Raw genomic sequence first — 22,455 nt, 5'->3', positions numbered from 1 at the left:
ATCTCCAGTTAGGAGAGAATCTGGAGATTGAGATGACATGGGGAGGGGGGAGAGTTGCAGGAATCTGAATTAATATCCTGTAAATGTTTCTCTACCTAATCCCCTCCCCCCTCTGAATCATAACAGAGTTCTTGTGTAGCTACCAGGCTTCCCGGAGTGAAAACAGAACCAGGGCCAGCACTTTGCTAAAGAGTGTTTTGACTTTAGTTTTTAACAAGCGTCGTGTGTTTAGTTATGTAAGGATGTGGGATTAAGACTTTTTGGGTGGTGTGTGTGAAAATAAACAATGTCTCCAGTACTGGAACTCTTCCCAGTGTAGTGTCATTAAGTTAATCAAACCATGGGACAGACATGTGGATTTCAGTTCTGCTGTGTATTTATTTATTTCTTAGCAGACGCCCTTATCCAGGGTGACTTACAATTGTTGCAAGATATCACATTATTTTTTACACATTCTTTTTTACATACAGTTACCCATTTATACAGTTGGGTTTTTACTGGAGCAATCTAGGTAAAGTACCTTGCTCAAGGGTACAGCAGCAGTGTCCCCCATCTGGGATTGAACCCACAACCCTCCGGTCAAGAGTCCAAAGCCTGCTGTTCTGCACCAAATGTGACAGACATAGCAAATAGTGAGCAGGATGGTAAGGCATTTGTCCTTATTGACCTCTGCGCAATGAAATATGTGTATATGATTGTGTGCAGTTTGACAGTTCAGGTCTGAGTTCCCCATATTTGGAAAGATCCCTCCCTGCCCCTCTCTCTAATAATTTAGTACAGTCAGGGTCTGTAACAAAGATTTGGGGTGGAACGGTCCCTATCTCTGTGTCAAAGAAGATAAACACTTCAAGCGCTCTCAGCAACGCGACAGCATGGATTCTTCTGCCGGAAACTAACGCCATTGTGGCTCAAACGGAGAGCTCCCCGTCCGTCGCATTACACCGCATGTAATGAGCCAACATGGTGAGCGAAGGCGTGCGTCTTCACAGCGTTCCGTTCCGCTCGATGAAAGCCTTGCGCGTTGACGTCACCCCGTTACTCACCCGCTTGCCCCGGGCGCTCTCGCGAGTTTTGATCAGCTGTTGTATCTGTTTTTAGTCTCAGTGTTCGGGCTGCAGCACGTGGGGAGTGAGAGCTGTTCTGGTTGTGAGGGGTGCAGCTGAATTATAACATTGTGCACAATTTTACAGTGGAGTTGCGAACACTATAGTAAGTACCATTAACGTCAAGCTGCAATGGCTGCACTAGAGGCGTGCAAGCTGTACTGGAGTCCGGGGGGGAGTTGTTTAGCGGCGGGGCTGTGTTCCTAGCAGCGCCGGGACGAGTAATTCCACATGCATGGCAAAGCCTGGCATTATTAGTAGAGCCATGCAGGGAACTGAACAAGGAAAACGAAACTGGCTTTCAAAAATACGTGCACTCAGACTCCACTACGACTGCTGGCGTGCGCACGTACGTCTCTCTGTTGTGGCGTGTGGCAGGAAAGCCGAATTAGTTATTTTCATTGTTTTATATAAACACGAGCACGCTGGAGGTTGGGTTTGAGAATTTGCAAGACTGAAATGGCAATAATATCACGCAACTTTTTGAGTGCTGTTCTTATGTTAGTGCAGTGACAGTGTGAAACTTGCATGAGACAGAGTCACCACCACCACAAAGGAAAGCACAGGTGAGGATTCAGCTAGCGTACAATGCCTCTATGGATACGAATTGGGAGCGGGTACCGCACATTTGGTGGCGTCTGAAGCCGTTTCGCTGGGCCCTGGGCAGCGGATTCTCGATATCGGTGGATTTAACGAGAAAGGTCGTGTTTTCCCAGTAGTGCTACCCAAGCTGTTTTTTACAGGTCTAGTGGTAGTAATAATAGCGAAGTGATGGAGGGATGCGTGCACCGCTGGTGCGGCCTAGCTTGCGCCTTGCCCAAGCTGTCTGTCCTTTTTTTTTTTTTCTTCCTTACCACTTGCACTTGAATCTGATTTTGGTAAATATGTTTGGTGACATGCAATTGAGAGATTTAAAATATGTTCTCGATTTCGCGGTGTGCTTTTGCAGTTTGCGTAGACTGTCTGTAGCGGGACTGGATCCCTTGTGTCGTGTGTAACGGCGCTATCTTTTATATTAAACGCATATATATATATACATCTCCCGAAAACGTGTAGTATGCACTGGTATAAAGAATCAACGGTAGTTATACGAGCCCTTTGTTGTAATAAGTCGTTTATTTTGCTGTAAGCGAATGCTAATATCTGCAGTACTTTGCATGCCGGAGTAAACCGAACACCAGCGCCTTTGCAGTTTGCTGTCTCGTTTTAACAAGTCAGGCTTTTGGTGTTGCCGTTTTTGTCCGTCTTTTGTAATTAGCCGTCCCGTAAGCAGCTGAGCTTGTAGCTTTTATGTTGGTTTTGACGGTACCGAGCAGTTTATATGCCGGTGTTTTGAGCTTTACTGAGGGATGGATTGACCCTCGCGTTATTCAACACCCAAGGTCGTATGCCCGCGCAGCGAGAATAATGACGTTTTTTAATTTATTTTTTTTGTTAACCATTTAACGTTTTCGCTTTATTAAAACTCTTAACGCTATGTCGCGTTTACTGGGAACGGAAAATCCCAGTTTGCTGACTGGGTGAGGTGTAGGAGTTAGGCCCGGTGGACTATAGCTATGTGAAGGAGACCTTTAGTAATCGTTGTAGGTCACACAAGACGTGGTGCATTTTGAAGTCTCGCACCGCTGCTCGTTGCCCGGTTGTAATTTTAGAAGTATCACCCACGTGTCGCCTGGTCTGGCTGTTTCAGGTATACTTACCCCAACCAGACAAAATGCAGCTTCAAACCTTAAACATACAGGGTTTTAAAGAGAGTGTGCGTTATCACGTTGCAATAATATGACATGCTTTCACGAGTGATCGCTTGTGCTGTAGTTTTAAAAATAAGTTTCTGCCCTATCGATCTGTATGCAGAATGAAGCTGTCGCTGTAAGGGAATAGCGAGCGTGCTAACTCGCTGTGTAACTGCTAGTTAGATTCTGTGCACAACACTGCAGTCTGTTAGCGCAAGGTCCTGGGAGTGCTGTGTTTCTGTAGTGGCAGAGCATGCTGTGTGTGTCCTTTCCAGTTTAGGCTTTCTAATAGTTAAGCTGCGCAAATGTATGGGTCAAATACACGTCATGCACAAGAGAGAATGATTAAATTAATCATTTTAATGAAAGACTCCTTTTGGATTTGAGGGGCTCTGCAGTGCGTTGTGAAAGTTTAGCTTGGTCTTTGTGGGGGGTGTACTCAAACAGCTGGCATGTTGGTGAATTTTAGATCCTAGTATTTTGAGCACCTGTTGAGGGAGGGGAAAAAACAGAACACAGTTTTAAAGCTGGGCTCTAGCTCAGTTTCAGTGCTGAAGGGCTCTGATGTGGTGAACATGTCGACTCTGATCACCTTGTTTAACCTGAAACGTGGTGCGTTCAACACTACAGCATCTCTGCATAATCGACACCCAGGTTTTGAGTTAAAGTGACCTTGCTTTGTTTCAAACCATAAATTGTAGTTGCAGAACATGAAAACCGTGGTTGGTGAATTATTTGTTTAAATGCAAAATCGTACAAAACATTACAAGCTCAGGTAATCCTGACTGATGTGGATGCTGAAAGCACGTGATTTTTTTTTTTTTTTTTTTTTATAAATTATGGACTATGCTGACTTATCTAAACGTTGCCTGGATTGGCTGTAGACACTAAAGCTGAGTCGCTGGCAGAATGCTCTGATGAGTGTTGAAGGGTTTATTCAGCAGTACAGAACTGACAAGGCTTTAGAAAGGGATGCCTTGTGGTTCAACCTGCACTGTTTGTCTTTAGTGACCAACGTCACGCTGAAGTCCAGAGCGTTGACTCTCTGACACTGATTTTAAACTTGCTCACTTTAATAAAACATTCACCTTCAGGTGCAAAACGTGATCCAGGTTGATGCTGTGTATACTGCAGCAGCACAGATGTAGTGTGTCGGAGGTCCTGCGATTCACTCTGTTGGATCTGTTTGAAATGCAGTAACTCGTACTGTTACGAAGTTCTGGGTCTAGCTTCACTATTAACCCTTTTGTACCTTGATGATGGTTAATTCCTTAAATGCATTCTGCCCAGTATCGTCCCAATACAGCTTGTTTGTACTTCCTGACTCATTGTTAAATGGGCGGTGGCTCAGTGCAAATAAACCTCCTTCCTGCTGCACGACGCGTGAACGCGGCTTTATGATTAGGTGCACATTGAAGTTTAAAAAAAAAAAAAAAAAAGTTTGTGTAAAACCTCAAATATGCATACATGTCCTTCAATCAGGGACAGAGTTGATGTCTTCAGGTAACATTCTCTTAATTGCTTCTACTAGTGTACAGCATGCTTTGAAACCATTCCTTTAGGGCAAAGTTAACACCATGTAAACCATTTGTATCTGGCTGTGACCTACCTGGCTTCCCAGTAAGCAGTCTGTTAGAAGCATCTTTGGAGCAGGTTCGTTCTCTGCGTGGAGCTGCAGTGCTCCTGTTAGAGGAGCTGTTTTGTAAACAGATGTCATGCTTTCCACCTCTATCTTATTTACAGTTTATGGGTGGAGTTGTGTAGAGGCTGTATTGTAGTTAAACAAGTTTATCCTTTTTTTATTTTTTTAGTAGCTTGACATGCTTTGCATTGCTTTCCTAGGTGTGTGTGGTATACTGGTGCCAGCTGCTTCGCAACGGACAGATCTGAAGACCAAGCCTTGGCATATTCCTTTATAATTGTCTTGGAGATAAGCAATGCAAAAGCACCAAGTCTATTCCTTGCCCAAATTGAAAGACGCATGCATGTCTTTGCAAGGTGTATTCAAGTGTTTCCTCCGAAGTCAGGTAGCGGAATGCAGAGTGTAACCCTGAAAGGTGACGCGTCTGTCCAATGCGGGTTCGTGCAGCAGGTGCTCAGGGCTGCGTAGGGTATCGCTGCTCGCGCAGTGACTATCTCGGACTGTAATAGAAACTGTTGCCGGAGGGTTACTGGAGTCGCAGTCTGTTATTTAATCCGTTCTGCATCTCTGTCTAAAACGTTTGTATCCTCAGCTACCACATGCTGTACAGTCGCTGTGGTGTTGTTTTATTGCACTGTTTAAATGACAGCCTCTCGTTCAGGGAGAGTGTAAAGCAGGCAGGCAGGCTCAGGATGCATGCTGGTTACTCTGCAATTAAAGTATTTACAGTGTGTTTTTTAAATTAAGAACGTTACCTGTGCGTGGTGTGTGTTTTATTTCTTTTTTATTGTTTCCTGTTTTGTAAAGGGTGCAAACCAGGGACTTCTAGGAACAGTTTAGTTGTGTTTTGTCTCTAATTCAACAAGATTGCATGTTCATACAGGAACCATTCCATAAACGAATAGTGAAAATAGATTTGTGCACACTGTGGTTACTTAAGCTCCGGATACAGTAGCAATCAAACATGACTTGACCACTGACGGCTCATTCCAGTCGCTTGCAAACCGGCGTATTTGCAGTTGTGCAATTTCAATTATTGAGAAGGAAGTCCCTTTGATTTATTTATTTTCCTGTCCTTGTGTACGTGGAGTCACATGGTAACCTTGCCTCTGTCTGGAGGCAGGAACCCGGGCAGGTGGTTCTATTTTTGGGGGTGTTTCAGTGTGAGGTAGATCTGCGTAACTCTGCTAACCCCTACCTGTTGAAACTCCCTCATTGCTGCCATGGCAGTGAGGCATCTGATTGGGGCAGGCTGTTTCTTTTCATAGCCAGGCCGGGACTCGCTCTGAAAGTGGACACCAGTAACTGAGTCTTCCTGTGAGAGCCCTGCAGATGGCAGCGCGTTGGCCACATGTCCACCCGATTCATAAATAGATATGGTGGGGAGATTACGTTTTGATCCCTTCTTTTAAAGCCCAGTGTCTGCTGTGCAGGGTAGCCCTCGGCGCGGTTATTGAGAAACGGGTTTACTGGGCCACGGCTAAACCCGGCCTTACTACTGCTGAGTAGTTGAGCGTCTGTCCCTGAGAAGTGGCTGTGTGTCGAACTAAAGTGGTCTACATGCGTTTTTGGAAGATCGCCTTTTTAATTGGGTTGTGTTACTCAAAGCCACTCGAAATGGAAAAGCTTAGTCTTCATCTAGCTCTGCAGGACCCTCTGGTTATTAATATGCCCGAAGTTTAAAAAATGTCAGGTTGGGTTTGGGCTTCTTGAAAGGTAGCAGCAGGGTGTTGCAGCGTGGATCAAAGTGCAAGCAGGAGAGATTGCGTGGGTGCTGCGAGGTGTGTACAGTAGAGAATGCTTTACTATAAAGAAGGCGTGGTCATCAACGCAGAGACTCTCACTCCAGTGAGACCTTGTGTAAAGACAATGAGAAACGGTGCGAGAGAGAAACTGAAAGAGAAGATTCTCCAGGTACTGGAAATGATCTGCACTTCCAAGCCTGATTTTATCCAAGCCCCCAGGTCCTGCATTTTTTCTCCCCAGTACGGTGCCAATGTATAGAAAGTTTGTTGCCGCAAGAGGGGGGAGTGTTATGTTGGGAGAGGAGAGGCAGGAGAGCTGTGATCATGACGCAGGTCTCCACGTCTCGAGTAAAGTGAAACGGTTATGCAAATGGGACACCAGTCTGGGCATGCTTGCTATCCAGCTTTCAAAGTCCTTGCCAGGGTAAACTACTGGTTAGTACTGTAGTAAAACCCGACGCGAATGAACCACACGTGCGGTGAGAAATAGGCTGTTCTTTTAGCGAGTGTTACCAGCGGTCTGACTTTGTTTCTGTGATCTCTGGGTCGAAGTCTGTATAGTGTTCGTGCTGTAGCAGCTTGCTTGTTGAAATGGGTCTTTGTAATAAGTGTGCAAGCTGCGCAGTGCTGTAATCAAGTAGGCTGGCTGGCTAGCAAGCAGGTCTTCTGCATTAGTGCTGGTGTTGTGTTGTAACAGTCCTGTGTGTCACCAGTCTTTACATACCAGTGGCTGGTTTGTGCGTTCTGATGCTTAAGGAAAGGCATGCCGTCGCGTTCTTTTATAACTTGGACTGTGCACGTTCCCTGACCAATGAGAAGCGAAGCAGAGTTTGGCATTCGTCCCAGGCAGCTTGTTTAGAGTTCTGCATTAACTTCGTGACCCTGCTGTACCGTACGTGGTGCTGCCACTGTAGATGTTAGAAATACAAATAAAGAAAAAGGACACGCAGGTTTGTTTTAAATTTATTTGAAATCTGCAGTGTGTTAATGACCCACGTCAAATAATTGGCGGGATAGTTCACAGACCTCATTTAACATTACACTTAGTGTGTATATGTTTAATTGTTTTATAAGAAGCAAGATCATACAATGAACTAAAGCTGTTTTTAGTGAGTGCTGTACGTGTGGGTGTTTGATCACTGCATGGATTCCGTTCCCTCTCTCCTGGCCTGCCTCTGTGTGTTGTGCTGTATGAGCCAGCACTGGTGTCATTTCTCTTATCTAACTGGAATGAACTGTGTTGTAGATCATTTGTATAACCCCTTCAGTCACTGCATGTACCACCAAAAATTTCCTATCTGTATGTATCCATTTTAAAATGCATATGTTTTTGTTTTTTTATTTATTTTTTGGGCTGGGCAATTTCTCTAACTCCACAAACTTTTTCAAATGTCTAAAAAGTCTAATGAAACGTTGTGACAGAAGGTGATAAAGTGGTGTAGCGCAGGGAAGTCTGGAACCAGCTAGTGTTAAAAGCGTAGACTGCTGCTGTGCAAGAGCTGTAATTGCACAGGCAAAACCTCGTGCCTCGTACACCAGGAATGAAAACAAGACTCCCGTTGCAAAGTGCTCTGAGACGCTTGCAGGTTTGTACCGTGAGCCGTGCAGTCTCTCGGCTCTGTGTCTGCACAGCAAACCTGTTTTAATGCAGCGTTTAGGCTGTCAGTGTGATCTGTGTTGATTTCACACGCATGTGATCTGTGGTGTTGCTACAAAGGAAATCCCTGACTCCCAAGTTGTTGTTCGTCCTGTTCTTCTCAATTGCTCTATTGAAGCCTATGCTTTGCTGGAATGAAACGGGAACAAGACCAGCTGTTATTGCGTTTTTGTAGTCGCGCTGCTACAGAGGTTTCAGTTACACAGTAGAGCAGCAGTGAATTGTTTAAAAAAATTAAAAAAAACACTATCTTCATTCTGTGCACGACACAAAAGGACACTGACTTGTTGAAATAATTTAATTCAAACACCTCGGCCTCCTTGCAGGAAACGCTATTGTTAAATACTTTAGTAAATAGTGTTAAATACTCTCTCGAATGCTTTCTAAACTCTTCAGATTGTGTTTTTAAGATGCAAGCCAAGTGCAGGCATTAGTCAGTAACCCTTGTTAATATTGCATGCCCTCAAACTACATGGCAACCATACTGGAGCAGGATTGAGTTCACAGAAAGGTGGCTACTGAAGGATTTCATAGCGAATGTGAAAGATCATTTTGAAAAAGCAGGACTGCGTGTGTGGGGCAAGTTTCTTTGCCAGTGAAGACACTTTGTATTATACGTAGGGATGAGTTAGGTCATTTTTATGTGGAAGCGAGCTGGGTACTTTAGTGATGTGTGATTTTGCTCCTGAATTAATTTCTTTCTTTTTGGTTTTTTTACCAGCAGGTAAAGCTTCAAGGGTGCAGCGCAGATGGCACTGAGATTTCGATCGCTTATCCCCTACACGTTGCCTGGCGTGCTGGCCCTGATTGGCTGGTGGTGGTACGTCTCTCGCAAGAAAGGGCGAATCAGCAGTCACGACACGAAGGATGGGGTCAGCATTGCGCTGCAGGAGCAGAGCGCCGTCGCGACCGGAGCGACAGCTTCCGCTGAAGACAGCAACAGAATCCTAGAGGAAAGAAACTTAACTCCGACGGCTGCTGCTGCTGAAGCCAACACAGACTTCGAAAGAAGAAAACTAAAACAGGACAAAGAAAAACAAGGAGAAAAAGTAGCTGAACAAGAAGTAGTAGAAATTCACATACCAGGGTCTGCGGCCGCCATGGAAAGGCTGGCTCAGACCTTGCCAATAGAAACGCTCGGAAGAACGGACGCAACCACAACCTGCAGCAGCTCGCTTGCTGAACTTGACACCGCAGCTCCAGAATTAGCGCTGGCGGAGATGCTGACTTCCAAAGAGGAGTGCATTGTGACATCATGTGCAGAAGAGCCTTCCGTCCTCCATCCACCGAATACTGAGGAGGACGCAGCCGCGTCGCTGAGACCAGTGGGAGCTGCAGAAGCGTTCAGCTTGACTGAGGCGCTGCAATGTTCTGACGCTCCGCTGTTGGATGAGTCTATAGTGGTGCCTGCCGCCGCTGCCACCACCACCACCACCACGGCTAACGTGATCTTCTCAGTGGAGGCCAGTGAAAAGAAACCGAAGGAAATTGAGGAGGTGATGCATTTGGTGGTATCGGCGACAACATTTGACGTTCTAGAAACCAAGGCAGTCTCCTCTGACGCCCGGCTAACTGAAGCGGTAAGGCCAGAGCCAGAAGGAGAAGTAGCGGCGGACAAAATCTCAGTGCCTTTTACGGAGAAGAAACAAGAAGCAGCTGGAAAAGCAAAAGAAAGCTGCCACAGCCGCCGTCTCTCCAAAGTTGAAACGTCTACAGCAGCTACAGCAGCTACAGCAACAGAAGCAGCAGCAGCAGAAAACTGCACAATGAAATCAGGCAGTCGGGAGCCCCTCTGCTCAGAAACACCCTCCTCCTCCCGCCGCCTCACAGCTACACCTGCACTAACACCCCCACCCCCACAGGAGGAGCCCTCCAATCACAGGATAGGGAAACCGCTGGAGAACGGCCTGCCGGAAGGCGTAGCGGGAAACTTGGAAGAAATCGAGAGTCTGGCTGCCGGTTTAATTTCGGAGGTCATAATGGCAGCGAAGCAGGAGGTGCTTAACGTCAGTCAGTATGAAGGAGAAAAAGTAACTGTGGAGCAGAGAGGAAATGTGGCAGCGGAACACAGAGGAAATGGCAGCAGCCTCTCAAATGGGAGAGCATGTGCGGTACGAGACCAAGAGAAGACGGAAAGCAGAGAGACGTCAAAGAAGGCGATGGTTCAGACCAGCGCGACGATGGCGGCAACCCAGGCGAAAGGCGCCGGAGACGGCCAAGCCAAAGCGAACGCTGCGGAGAAGCAACACACGGCCGAAGTCCAAGTGCAGACCTGCCTGGTGTTGAACGGATGTCTGCCGACCACGTGGGAGAAGAGGCAGGAGAGTGGATGCAGAAAAGCGAGCGAGCAGAGCGTATCGCTGGAGGCGGCGCACAGCCTCACAGAGGTCCTCGTGGGTCACGTGGCGGAGGCTGTTGCGGGAGCAGAGGATTCTGGGTGCAGCACTTGCCAGTCTGAGGACGGCGTCAGCAGCGAGGACCTGCTGCAGAGCACGGGGCTGTCCTGCACGCTGCCCGAGCGCAAGGCGGACGTGCTGGGCGTCTCGACGATCGAGGGAGTGTCTGGGTCGGGAGAGTCCGCCCCAGAAGTGGCTCCGGGAACGGAGAGTACGGAGTGTGGGAATGGGGGACTCAACGGCAGCGCTGCCAGCTTGAGGAACGAGAGCCGCTGGGCAACTGACCCGGAAGCAGATCATTCTGGAGGCAAGTCACTATATTGAGCTGTCCCTGCTGCTCGAGGTCACTCTGTAGGATTGTCGTTTTTTGTACCATGACTCGGTTTACTGCTAGCTATCAGGATAAATAACTCCTGACGTGTGGACACAGCTGTGCATGTGTGGGTGCCTGCATTGCATGGGGTTATTCAAACCATGTTGATATCTTTACTCTAATTTCTGAACACTGTAGAAGACCATTGTGTTGATTGGAGTGTCCGTGCATGCAATGTACAGTACTGCGATGTCATCACTACTCACGTTCTCAAAGCTTCAGGAACGTTGTCTGCACTGTTGTCGCTCCACGTAGGGCCAGTTTTGTTAATTTACTGTAGGATCTCTCGTGTGAACGACTCCTCTTGTATTTGTTAGAACATAGAGGGCCTAGGGTTAATGCACTGCCCTGTGTAATATGCATGGGTAATACGGCAGGCTTTACAGATATCTTGTTTAAGTGGTTGTTTAAAACAAATGCAATTCCTGTTTTAAATGTACCCGTGTGATGGGCAGTGCAGTCTCATACTGCGTGCCAAAGACTCTCAGGAGTGTCAGTTCTACCGCACAGTTAAATGACAGATCCTTGTTTGGGTGTCGTTTCGGATTTAACATTTTTTTTTGCCTGCACATATTACTTGTTGGCATTCACAGCCAACACACACACGTAAGTGAACTGAATAATTGTGTATGCAAAAAACTTACAGATGAGAAATAATAAATGGATGGGTGGGGGAGAGAATCTGTGCCAAAATTTCACAGTATTTGAGAGAAGAAAAAAAATGATCGTCTATTTGACAGCTGAGAATGCTGACTAGTACTGCGTGTGATTGATTTATGTAGTTATATATAATGGCCTTGCTCCCTCCGGTCCAGTGAGACTGCATTCTCCAGTGGTGTCACGCAGCACTGTGTGTAAGCGTTGCGATGGTGCCGATTGCATGCGTGTTCGGTGCAGCTCGGAAGGTTAATGCTTGTTGATGATTTACAGGCTCAAACCTCAGCCAGTTCTTTCAGCTGCTCCCTTTCCCAAACAGCGTGTGATGCTGCTCAGACATGACGTGACAAGGCAAACACTCCTCTAAAGCGCTTAATGCTTTGGCTTTTTTTAAGACTAGAAATCTGTCAAAAGTTTACCAAGTTTTTTGTAATACTGCTACAGATGTGGCTGCTAAAACGCTCACCTACTCTGAATAGCTTCCTGCTTCTAGAGAACTTTCAATAAGTGTGTCTAATTGTTACTGACTTAGCCTGCCTGCGAGTGGTGGTGATAGGAAAGTGGGGTACTGTGCTTCCCTGACAGTATGGAGACTAGCACTACCTCGTGTAGCAGTGTGCTCGCATGTGAATGTGTGTGTGTTCTGAGATGCTGTGGAGGACTGTGCTTCACTGACAGTACGCAGGCCAGCACTATCTCGTGTCTCTGTGTTTTCTGAGACGCTGTATTTGTGCTGCAGGTTCTGATGTGAACAGCATGGACTCTGTAGACAGCGGGTGTACGCTGGGGGTCGGAGAGACCCCTCGAACCAACAGCCAGCCGTCGCTGCAGCTGCTCAAATCCGAGCTCACCATCTGGGAGATTGAGGTGCCAAAGGTAAGGCAGCGTGCAGCACAGGGATGAAAAGAAGACTCCCGGTGCAGAGGATCCATTCCAGGTTTTACTAAGAGCTTCATTAGAGCCCCAGTGTGTAAAGGGAACGGGCTAGTCCAGCTACCCCAGGGATTCACTGCGGATCAGACTGCTATGCAATGGGAGTCGTCTTTCCCTCCCTACAGTAGAAACATGCCAGTAATACGAGGCTGTGTGGTCCAGTGGTTAAAGAAAAGGGCTTGTAACCAGAAGGTCCCCGGTTCAAATCCCACCTCAGCCATTGACTCATTGTGTGACTCTGAGCAAGTCACTTAACCTCCTTGTGCTCTGTCTTTCGGGTGAGACGTAATTGTAAGTGACTCTGCAGCTGATGCATAGTTCACACACCCTAGTCTCTGTAAGTCGCCTTGGATAAAGGCGTCTGCTAAATAAACAAATAATAATAATAATAATGATGGCTTTACATACATAGGATGATGGGATGGATTTAGAAATACTCACAGAAACTAACAAAGTAGTGATGTAACGGTTCGACTGGGAGTCTTTCTCGGTGTCTTTTTTAGTCAACATTTGTCATTACTGGTTTCTGCGAGTATTTCAATGTTTGGCACTATTGCGTGTTTTAACCCTTTGCAGTCCATTTATTAAGTGCGCGTCGGGTCGAATTTATTTTCACACGTGCAGTTACTTTTAAACAGCGCGTCTAAAAATTTTTTTTTTCCACAGTCAAATGGGTTTAAAAGGCCCTGCATATCAACAAAGCACTCACTAGGCATCTCCAGCCCCGCCCCACCCTTTCGTTTGCTATCGCTTTCACATATGCTAAGAAATAAATAATAGTCGTACATACCGATCGATCATCTCCTGATCACTCGTTTTATCACCAAACTCCTCAATAATGCGATCCAAGTCATTATTTTATTACTATAACATCTCAAAAAAGCTCTGCAAATGTCCCTGATAGTCTCTGTGCGCTGATTCAGTACCATTCAGCTTGTTTCCTTATGACCGCCCCTATGTAATGCCAGGGGCATGTACGACTATTCATGAGATTCATGAGGTACGACTAGAAACCCATTTTTTGCGTTTTTTTGATGTCGGACAGGGTCTGACAATGGACTGATAGGAATAATTGCAATGTCAGACCTGGTCCGACAATGGACCGCAAAGGGTTAATAGTTAGCAATTTACTCCTCGGTAGCTCAACCTGTATATAACAATGGGAAGACTTTAAAGAGCTCTCTCCTAGACCTCAGGTTTAACTGGAAACAGGGTGGGACTTTCCATCTTGCTTTTGAGTTTTAACAGTCTTTTAAAGGATTAGATTAAAAAGAGCAACACCTTCTTAGTAATGCAATGCGTGTCTCTAAAGCACTGTCCGGTTGGTTCATTGAACACAGGGTTCTCTTTGAAAAATATACCTTCCAGTTTCTTACACGGGTTCCTTAAACATCTTTGTGACTGATTGGTCAGAATGGCTTTTTCTCCTGTTCTTCGACTACTCGCTGTTCGGTTCTCTGTGTGTGGATTCCACCCCAAGGTTAACGCTGACACATGACTCGGAGCAGGATGAGACGTGTGTAAGGAAACCCTGCCATTGTCCCAGACGGCTCAAATGTTAATCAGGACAGTTTTCTTACTCTGGGAGCAGGGTGAGACGTGTGTAAGGAAACCTTGCCATTGTCTCAGACGGCTGAAATGTTAATCGGGACAGTTTTCGTGCTTGTGCGTCACTGTGCCCCATCCATAATTCATAAAATAAATGTGGAACTCTAGGCCCAGGTTGTAAGAAGATGTGCAGAAGATAATCCTCAGAACAGCCGAATGAACAGAATCCTGAGTGCGTTCTTATTCTTAACACTGCCTGCCTTGTTTCAGAAGCAGCTGTCCTTGACTAACGTTTTTAAAATGTTTTGCAGCATCTTGTCGGGCGATTAATTGGGAAACAGGGAAGGTATGTGAGCTTCCTGAAGCAAAACTCTGGTGCCAAGATCTACATTTCAACACTGCCTTACACACAGGAGTTTCAGATCTGTCACATAGAGGGTGAGTCATGCCTTGTCTTCATGTCGCGCGTGTTTCTGATGCGTTTCGGTGGCTACCTCTCTATTCAGGGTGCGTTTTTCTCGCACACTCTTTGGCGTGTCTGTCATACAAAGTGCAAGAGAAAGTACACTCCACTTGAGTAGAGGCAGCCGCCGAACACTTAAACGCAAGTCATTGAATCGGAATTTGAAAAGCTGCTGTGTGTGTTTATATTAACCTGTTGTGGTTTAAAGGGTTTGTGGAATTTGGGGTTCTAAGTGCGAGATCTACAATATTAATAAAACCTGTCTTTGTGCTTTTTGTCCCCTCCCCCTTCGCTGGGCAGGGTCACAGCCGCAGGTGGATAAAGCACTGGGGCTCATAGGGAAGAAGTTTAAAGAACTGGACCTCACGAACCTCTACGCCCCTCCGCCTCTCCCCCTCACACTGCCGTCTCTGCCGATGACTTCCTGGGTAAGAGGACGGGTGCATGTTGGAGCGCTGCGGCTTGCGGGACGCTGTGTTCCTGGTTCTAGGTGAAATGTAGTGTTAACAAAAATTTTCTGGAAAGGTCTTTGGAGACAATTGTCTCGACGGAAACTCAGACCTGGGTTTTTTTTTTTTTTTTTTAACTGCGTAGGATTCTTTCTTAAATTTATTTTTTATATAAAAAAAAGGTTAGTTTTATGTACTACTAATTCTGCTTCAAGTCTTCAAATGGAAGCAGTCCTGTGCTGTGAGTGAGAACCTTGCTTATTCAGACTGTATTGGGACTGTGTTCTGATGTAACAGAGAGAGAATGACAGAGGATCTGCTTCTCGTGTAACAGTGTAGCATGCTGTGTGTCTCTTCTGAACTCGCTCTCTCGCTCTCGTAGCTCCTGCTCCCGGACGGAGTCACCGTGGAGGTGGTCGTGGTGAATATCGTGACGGCGGGTCACATGTTCGTGCAGCAGAGCACGCACCCCACGTACCACGCCCTGCGCAGCCTCGACCAGCAGATGTTACTGTGCTACTCGCGGCCCGGCGTGCCCACTCTGCCCTCGCCGGTCGAAGGTAAAGCAATGCGGAGACTGCCTGCCTCTCCAGCACAGTGCAGTGACCCACGAAGCAAAAGCCTTTCACTAAACTAACCGCTTCTGTTTGAATTTTTATAATTCATGGCGTCTCTTATTTAGAGTACTGCTGATGCTAGAGAATGGTGGCGACCCAACGGCCCGGATTAGAGATCAGTTTGGCAAATTATAAAACTGGGGGGGGGGGGCAGTCTGCATTCTTACAATAGAGGCTTTAAGAGAATTGCAGGGTGTGAATAATGAGTCGTTTTTCTCCCCGGCTGCCCTGTGCTTGCAGTTTCTCCTTTGGGGGAGTGGGTGCTAGAATGTGGGGTTTCCCCTCGGCTGCTCCGGGACATACGTGCTCCTGACCCCACACCCACACCCCCTGCCCCCAGGGTCTCCAGACAGGCTGCCTCTGTCCCTCATCCCCTCCTCCAGCACCTCTGTTGCTGTGGGGATGGGGTGAACGAGAGCGGCTGAGCTCTCTAAATCCAATCATATCCTGTTTGCAACACCTCCACTGCATGACTTTTCATACTCAATAACATACTGGGAAGGTTATCGACTGTTATGCATCCTGAAGCCCCCTTCTCAGCCAATCGGTGTTTTGTTCCCCCTGGTACCAGTCGGAGTGATCTGTGCTGCGCCTGCCGTCGAAGGAGCCTGGTGGCGAGCTCAGGTTATTAACTTTTACAAAGACTCCAGCGAGGTGGAGATCAGATACGTGGACTACGGGGGCTACGAAAGGGTGAAGATCGATGCGCTCCGTCAAATCAGGTAAGACGGGCATTCAGCTGACAGATAATGACAACCCTGATCTTCCAGGACGATCCATCCAGAGCAGTTAACGTAGCGAATTTATCGACTTCCTCTGGGGTTTGTCGTGACGTTGATTGGCCAGCCATCTCTTAAAAACCTTCAAACTCTTTGCACTTGTGACCTGGAGCCCATTTCAAAACCAGTCTTCCAGTGTTGACCCCACGCTGTGCCGCAGTGTCCTCAGATTTAAACATCAGGCGTTCCCTGCAGGCTGCCTGTGAAATTGCCTCTCTTGGTCGCCGGGTCTCTATGAAATGATCATCTCCTTGATGATTTCTTGCTGTGTCGCTTGCAGAGGGTGTTTATGGTGCATCGTTTCATCCCAGCACTGGTGCACGTTACGAGCTGCTCATTTTAAACGATTGCTGTTTTAATTTTTGCATTTATCATTTTCTATTCTCTCCCCACTCCCCAATAGATCTGATTTTGTAACACTACCGTTCCAAGGAGCCGAAGTCCTGTTGGATAACGTGGTGCCCCTTCCAGGTAACTGCTTGCTTCTGTCTGAAGGATGAACAACTAGAAGTGTCGAATCTGAGACATTAATCCACCATCATTTCAGCAGTGATTCAACAGGAGCTGTCTCGTGTCCCTGTAATTAATGTTACGTTAATATACTGAATTACATACTGCTTTGTAGTTTTCACGTGTAATTCATGACATTTCAAAGAGTAGGGGCTGATGTGTAAGAAGTCAGAGAAATGAATCCTGTTTTAAATACCATTATACAAAGTTGTAACAATTACTATTCACACAATTATACACACGGGCAAATTTGAGCTTCTTTTAGCCAAATTGGCTGTTTTTTGGATAAATAAATAAATGGAATCATTTTATACCCGACTCCCCGCTGGAACACACCTACCTGCTGATTTAGATTCCACACCTGGCAATCCCACACAGCAGGCAGGCTCTCCCAGGAGCGTCATGTACTTCATTATATGTAGAATACTGTCTTAATCCTAAAATTATAGGCGATGCAGAACGTTTTGTCCATAGCTGTAGTCGGATACAATGTTATTTTTTCACTTTATGCCTTAAATGTAAAGTCTATATTTTTTTGTTTTAAGGCGCGGACCGGTTTCCCAGCGAAGCTGACTCTGCCCTTGAAGAGATGACCCGTGGAGCCGCTCTCCTTGCGCAGGTAAACGCAGCTGGTATATTTAACATGGACTCCTCCTCCCCGCGCTGAACTGCTGCAGATCCTCCTTCCAAAAACGTACTATGGTTTTGTTGCAATTTGATGGCCTCGTTTTATTTTAGCAAGTTCTGTAATGTGTAAAGGGGTTTGATGAGCCTGTGAGTTCAGTCGTCTCCAGGTTGATGGTTTGCTTGGCTGCGTTTCTTGAACCCCTGTTTGATCCGGCTGTCCCGAATGATCTCTGGGTTTAGCTGCTTGGCTCAGAGATTCTTTGCTGGACAGTCTTGCCCTGATTGTTGGGTCCTCCCTATCTCCAGGTTTGAATGGTTAAGGTTTGAATGCATCCATACCCCTCTTTCCATCAAGATGATTACATGCATGCACTCTCTTTGCTTTGCATCTCTACTCTAGGATTTATTTATTTTTTATGGTGTTGTAGATCCAGCACACACACAGTATAGTTCTGTTGTGTGACCAACGTTCACAGTGCATTCGTTCAGTGACTGCAAAGCAAGGTGCATTGATTCTGTTTTCCTGCGCAGGTTACAAACTACGACAGCAACAGTGGCCTGCCTTTAATACAGCTGTGGAATATGGCTGGAGACGAGGCAAGTCAAGTTTGTTACAGTGTGTGTTTGTCTGTCTGTGTCTCTGTCTGTGTGTGACTGACTGATTTGCAGAAATATATTTAATAAATGAAAATTGTTTCGAAAACCCTGAAGTTAAATTTTTTTTTTTTTTTTTTTCAGCTGGTGTCTGTAAACCGGGTTCTTGTGGAGAGAGGGTTTGGCTCGTGGGTCGACAGCTTCTAACCAGTCCTGGGACCCCTCCCCACCCCCCACCCACTCCCAACACCATTCTCTTTTTGCACTGCACACTGGGGTTAGGCTTGGCAGTAAAGACGGATCTAACAAAGTCATAAATGAACTGTCCTTGGGGAATATAAGAAGATGTCCATTTCTATATAAATATTTATATGTGGTACTTTTTTGAGAAGTGTGGGGTTTTTTTTGTTTTGTTTTTTTCGTTTTTCCTCTTGCATTGTATTCTGCATACAGCCCTATTTGATTCCTTTGAGAGTTTGTATGCAGGCTCTGCAGACACAATACATCATGTGGGGTAGCGGGTGGGTGGGTTTGGTGAATATCACCACTTTGCATCAAGCCCAGGATAAGCACTTCTATTACTCTTGTGTAAAATAAATAAATAAAATCAAGATTGAGCAGGCCCTTGTCCGTTAAGGAGTTTGCCTTCAGGGGGCGTTCTGTACGAACGCATGTCCGTGGGCATCATGGCATGGGGGAGATCTGGGAACTGCATTCCCAAAGACACTTCACTCGGGTTTGGATTTCTTTTTTTTTTTCTTTTTATAATATAACAATGTACAAACCTGTAAAAAAAAAAACAAAAAAAAACACAATCTACATGTCTTGCTTTTTGGGTTAACTTGTGGATCATTCTGTGTTTTGGGAGACATGCATTTAAGTAATCCATTCAGTCGTAGCTGCACAGGCGACAAAAACTGAGCTTGTCTCTAGCCGGTGTGTTCTGCTCAATATCATGCAAGAAAGGCGGCTGTTTGAGAACATGTTGTATTTTTGGCAGCTTGTCTGACCTGGCCCGGTCTCGAGGGTGTTTTGTTTTGTCTTTTCTTTTTTTTGTTTTGTTGTTAAACTGTGGCCTTTTCAAATAGAAAACGTCTGCTCTGGTACGTTTAGAGCAGCCGGTCACTTCAGCTCTGACCGGTTGTCTCGGATAAGTCCAACCAGTGTACTTTTCATCAGGGTTTGCTTGTCCTTCTGAACTGCAGCTAATGCAAGTGTGAGAGATTGGGAGAGTTTCCGATACGTTCAGTGCGCGCATGATCAGTTTAACGAGCCCTCCTAATACGGCTGCTTGATGTCTTGATTCTGGGTCAGACAGTTGGCATCACAAAGACTCTCAAGGATGCAGCTGGGTCCCATCAAGTGCTCTGCTTGGTCACTGGAGCAGGCACCAGAGCAGGCAGTTGTGCAACACTACAGTATGCAATTTGGAAATAAAAACACTATGGGTAGAGAGACTATCAACACATACTGTTGTGTTGACCGTCCTGTTTTATTAGGGTGATGCTGTTTGTTTCTGAAGCTAAGTCTACACTATTGTAGTAATAAAATACTGACTTATGATGCAAACTCAGCTGTTGAATAGCTGTACAGTGTGTTTCAGGGAAGTGTCTTCAGGGTACTTTTTATTTTTTTGTGTTTTTGTTTTTTCTGACCCTCAAGTAACTAACACCTGCAGAACTGTCCACATTGTGCAGCAGTAGCTGCCCATAGAGATGCTGGGGTCCTGCAGTAAGATTTGAAACTGCTCAGCGGTTGTCTTGGCAAACAGCATTGGGGGTTTGAGAGCGGCTTTTGTGGTTTGATGCACAAAGCCACAGTCGAAATTAATAAAAACTAGGTCTTGGCTGAAAGATAACCCGGGTCTGTGTGCAGAAGTCTTCTGGGTTCTCATGTAATATCAATGTGGTAAAAACGGTTTGCTCTGAAATGTACCTTTTTTCTTGTTTTTATGACTGTTTGTAAATTAATAAATACTGTACCTGTGCACTGTGGACACACTGCAGCTTGTCATTCGTATCTCTTCAGTTTTGTGCTAGAGCTGTCCGGGGCCTCTATCTCTCTGTACGTTGGGTTTCTGTGGGGTGTGTTTCATGCTTTACACAGAGAAACTCTGACTTGTGTATACAGTAACCCTTTTCCTTGCTAGCTCTTTACAATTCACCCAACCCTTTCCAAGCCCATCAATTTGTTTACCAAGCTCACCTGGGGCTGAAAGTCAAGTCGGTCCAAGCAAGGTCCTGCTCTGTTACAGAAGGGAATTCCGGTTCTGTGAGCAGGCCAGTGGGTTGCCAGGAAACGTTAGAACTCACGCGTGTAACAATGGAACGTGTTCCGTTTAAAGGAGATCAAAGGTTTATTCTGTGTGTGTGTGTTTCTCTATAAATATATTAAACTTGCAGCAGTGCACAGGACAAAGCTGATGCTGCAATACACGTATTACAAATGAAAATGTTTTTATATATCTGGCCTTTTTTTTTCTTGCCTTTCTGCTTATTATAATCATTTAAACTCCTCGCTGTCCCTTTTTACTCATCTTGATATACAAATCTACTGTACATTTGTGTGTTTTTTTAAATTATTATTCTCATTTAATCCCTGTCAAGCCTAATTGCCAACTACAACCCTGTGCAGATCTATCTGTGTAAATATAATATATTTAACTAATTTTTGTAAAACATTTTTGGGGGAGTAAACAAACAAGGGACTGACTTTTTTTTTTTGTTTTGTTTTTTAAAATCCAGCCCATGTACTCTGTAGGTAGGAACGGTTTGACGTGTTTCACTTGCATCTGATAGGTAAATAAAATAACTGAATTTCATCCGTATTTTAAATGAAAATTAAATAATAAAATGTACCCAGAGCTGCTGCTTTCTTTTTTTTTTAAACTCATGTATGGTTTGAATTGTAATAAAACTTCCTGGTTGTACAGATATATAAAATAATAATAAAAAAAGCAACTATTAAAAATGATGGCTTTGATAACTTTTCTTAAAAACAAGGGTACTAAAGATTCGAAGGAGGTTGGATGATGTTACCTCGTAACGCCACTAGAGGGCTCTGTGAGCTTTGTTGAGCCACAATACTGTGCTAATGGTGAAATACAAGATAGATAAAGAAGGACACAATGCCTACTTGGTCGTTGTTACTCTTCACTTTAACGTACGGTGTAATTTCCATGCTAGATTACTAACTTTCAAACAGTCCAGAGTGTCTGTATATGTCTAAAGCGCACATCAGGAAAATGTATTCGTCCCAGCGCTGTATCAGCCCCTTTGACGCAGTTACTGTAAGAAGCCGCTAGATGTCACCCACGGCTAAGGCTGCATTAGCCTGCTTGCTTTGTGTGTCCCGCACAATTCCAGCTCTGTGAGCAAACAGCTGATCGCTGAAGGCAGCATCAATGTCTTAACATCAACATTACAATTATAAAGTAATATTAGTTTGTCGTTTCATAACAATGCTTATCAGTTTATTGTTGCATTTAATAATGCATAGCGAGAGGGGTTCATCCGTTGCAGCCACAGACCAAATAAATTCAAACAAAACATTAAAACGACACACTGCATGGTAAATGCAAATGAAGCTGCTCCATTGAAGAACTCATGCAAATGGATCTTTTGGGAGAGAGCTAGCTGAGGCGTAGGGGAGCGAGAGTGCATTAAAAGGGGATTCACGCTACAGTATCACTGCAGAACGTGACACCGCGAATTTGCCGGGAGTTTATTACAATACTAGTTTACAGGGAGTCAGCTGCAAAGACAAAGTTTCTGCCGAGGAGCGGCTGGGTCTTTGTCCCGCGCTCTTAGTTAAAGTGCCTGTGTTTTTAAGTGCACGCGTGGAGCTCCATGAATAGCAGCGTGTTCGTCTCATCGGAGCTGCAATAGAAGTTTTTCCAGCAGTGTTTACATATTCCAGTGCGGCTGTCAGGAGACATCGAAGGGAACCCTCATGAAAGAGTAATACGGGGTCATTTCCTTCTTTGTCAGCATTTGCATCTCGGTTTCCCAAACGACAAAGCGTTTTCTTGACGGAAAATAGATTGCTATATTTGCACAGTCTGCTTCGCATGTGTACCAGTCATGCTAATTCGCTGTTCCTTACCGTGCTTTACCATACATGGATTGGGAACATAACGAAGATTTACGAACGAGAAGAGGCCGTTCGGCTCATCAGTGGTCGTCTGGTTCAGATCTCAAAGGATCAACAACGTGGTTAGGTAACCCGTGGTCTCATGGTACAGCACCGTGCATACATCGCAGTGTTGCGTTTGAAGAAGTCGCTGTTACAAATAATATATATATATATATATATATATATATATATATATATATATATATATATATATATATAAACTGCACAACTGAAAAGTTCAGCGCGGGGTAGTTGCGAGGACTCTCAAAGCCGTCGATCGATTGTTAAAAATCGATTTTCAGACGCAAGAACAGAGTCTGCTAACCAGGCTGTGTCAGCCACAGACACCATCAACACCTAAGAGCAGCGTCACCAGGAGCGGACAGTTTTCCAATTCAGCATTCGAGATAAAAGCTCAGTAATTCGTTCGGTCTTACGGACAAGGAAGCACCTTCCATTTGAACTCCTAATGAGCCGCGTCCTTGCCAGTCCTGG

At 45.4% G+C, this 22,455-nt stretch overlaps 1 protein-coding gene across 4 annotated transcripts; it reads left to right on the top strand.

Annotated features, from left to right (window-relative positions):
* Positions 1 to 986: 986 nt before the first annotated feature.
* Positions 987 to 19,831, top strand: LOC117429813 (A-kinase anchor protein 1, mitochondrial-like). Of its 4 annotated transcripts, none has more exons than XM_059000903.1 (11): positions 987 to 1,209; positions 8,605 to 10,583; positions 12,046 to 12,182; positions 14,099 to 14,225; positions 14,551 to 14,678; positions 15,082 to 15,259; positions 15,888 to 16,038; positions 16,499 to 16,566; positions 17,151 to 17,224; positions 17,764 to 17,829; positions 17,971 to 19,831. In XM_059000903.1, exons 2-11 carry the CDS (start codon positions 8,630 to 8,632, stop codon positions 18,031 to 18,033), a joined length of 2,946 nt encoding a protein of 981 aa, XP_058856886.1. In that variant the 5' UTR covers positions 987 to 1,209; positions 8,605 to 8,629; the 3' UTR covers positions 18,034 to 19,831. The 4 variants fall into 4 exon arrangements, with proteins under 4 accessions (XP_058856886.1, XP_058856884.1, XP_058856887.1 ...); XM_059000901.1 differs by having other exon boundaries at positions 8,602 to 10,583; XM_059000904.1 differs by lacking the exon at positions 987 to 1,209 and adding an exon at positions 1,433 to 1,669.
* Positions 19,832 to 22,455: the final 2,624 nt, after the last annotated feature.

Source organism: Acipenser ruthenus, chromosome 26 (genome assembly GCF_902713425.1).
Source record: "Acipenser ruthenus chromosome 26, fAciRut3.2 maternal haplotype, whole genome shotgun sequence".
NCBI classification, from domain to species: domain Eukaryota; kingdom Metazoa; phylum Chordata; class Actinopteri; order Acipenseriformes; family Acipenseridae; genus Acipenser; species Acipenser ruthenus.
The sequence above is the reverse complement of the archived record's forward strand: the minus strand, read 5'-3'. Positions and strand labels throughout refer to the sequence as shown.

Coding starts and splice junctions, on each gene's coding strand:
- LOC117429813 (XM_059000903.1), top strand. CDS start 8,630: ATGGCACTGAGATTTCGATCGCTTATCCCCTACACGTTGCCTGGCGTG. Junction 12,183..14,098: donor GGGAGATTGAGGTGCCAAAG/GTAAGGCAGCGT, acceptor AATGTTTTGCAG/CATCTTGTCGGGCGATTAAT. Junction 15,260..15,887: donor TCTGCCCTCGCCGGTCGAAG/GTAAAGCAATGC, acceptor CCCTGGTACCAG/TCGGAGTGATCTGTGCTGCG.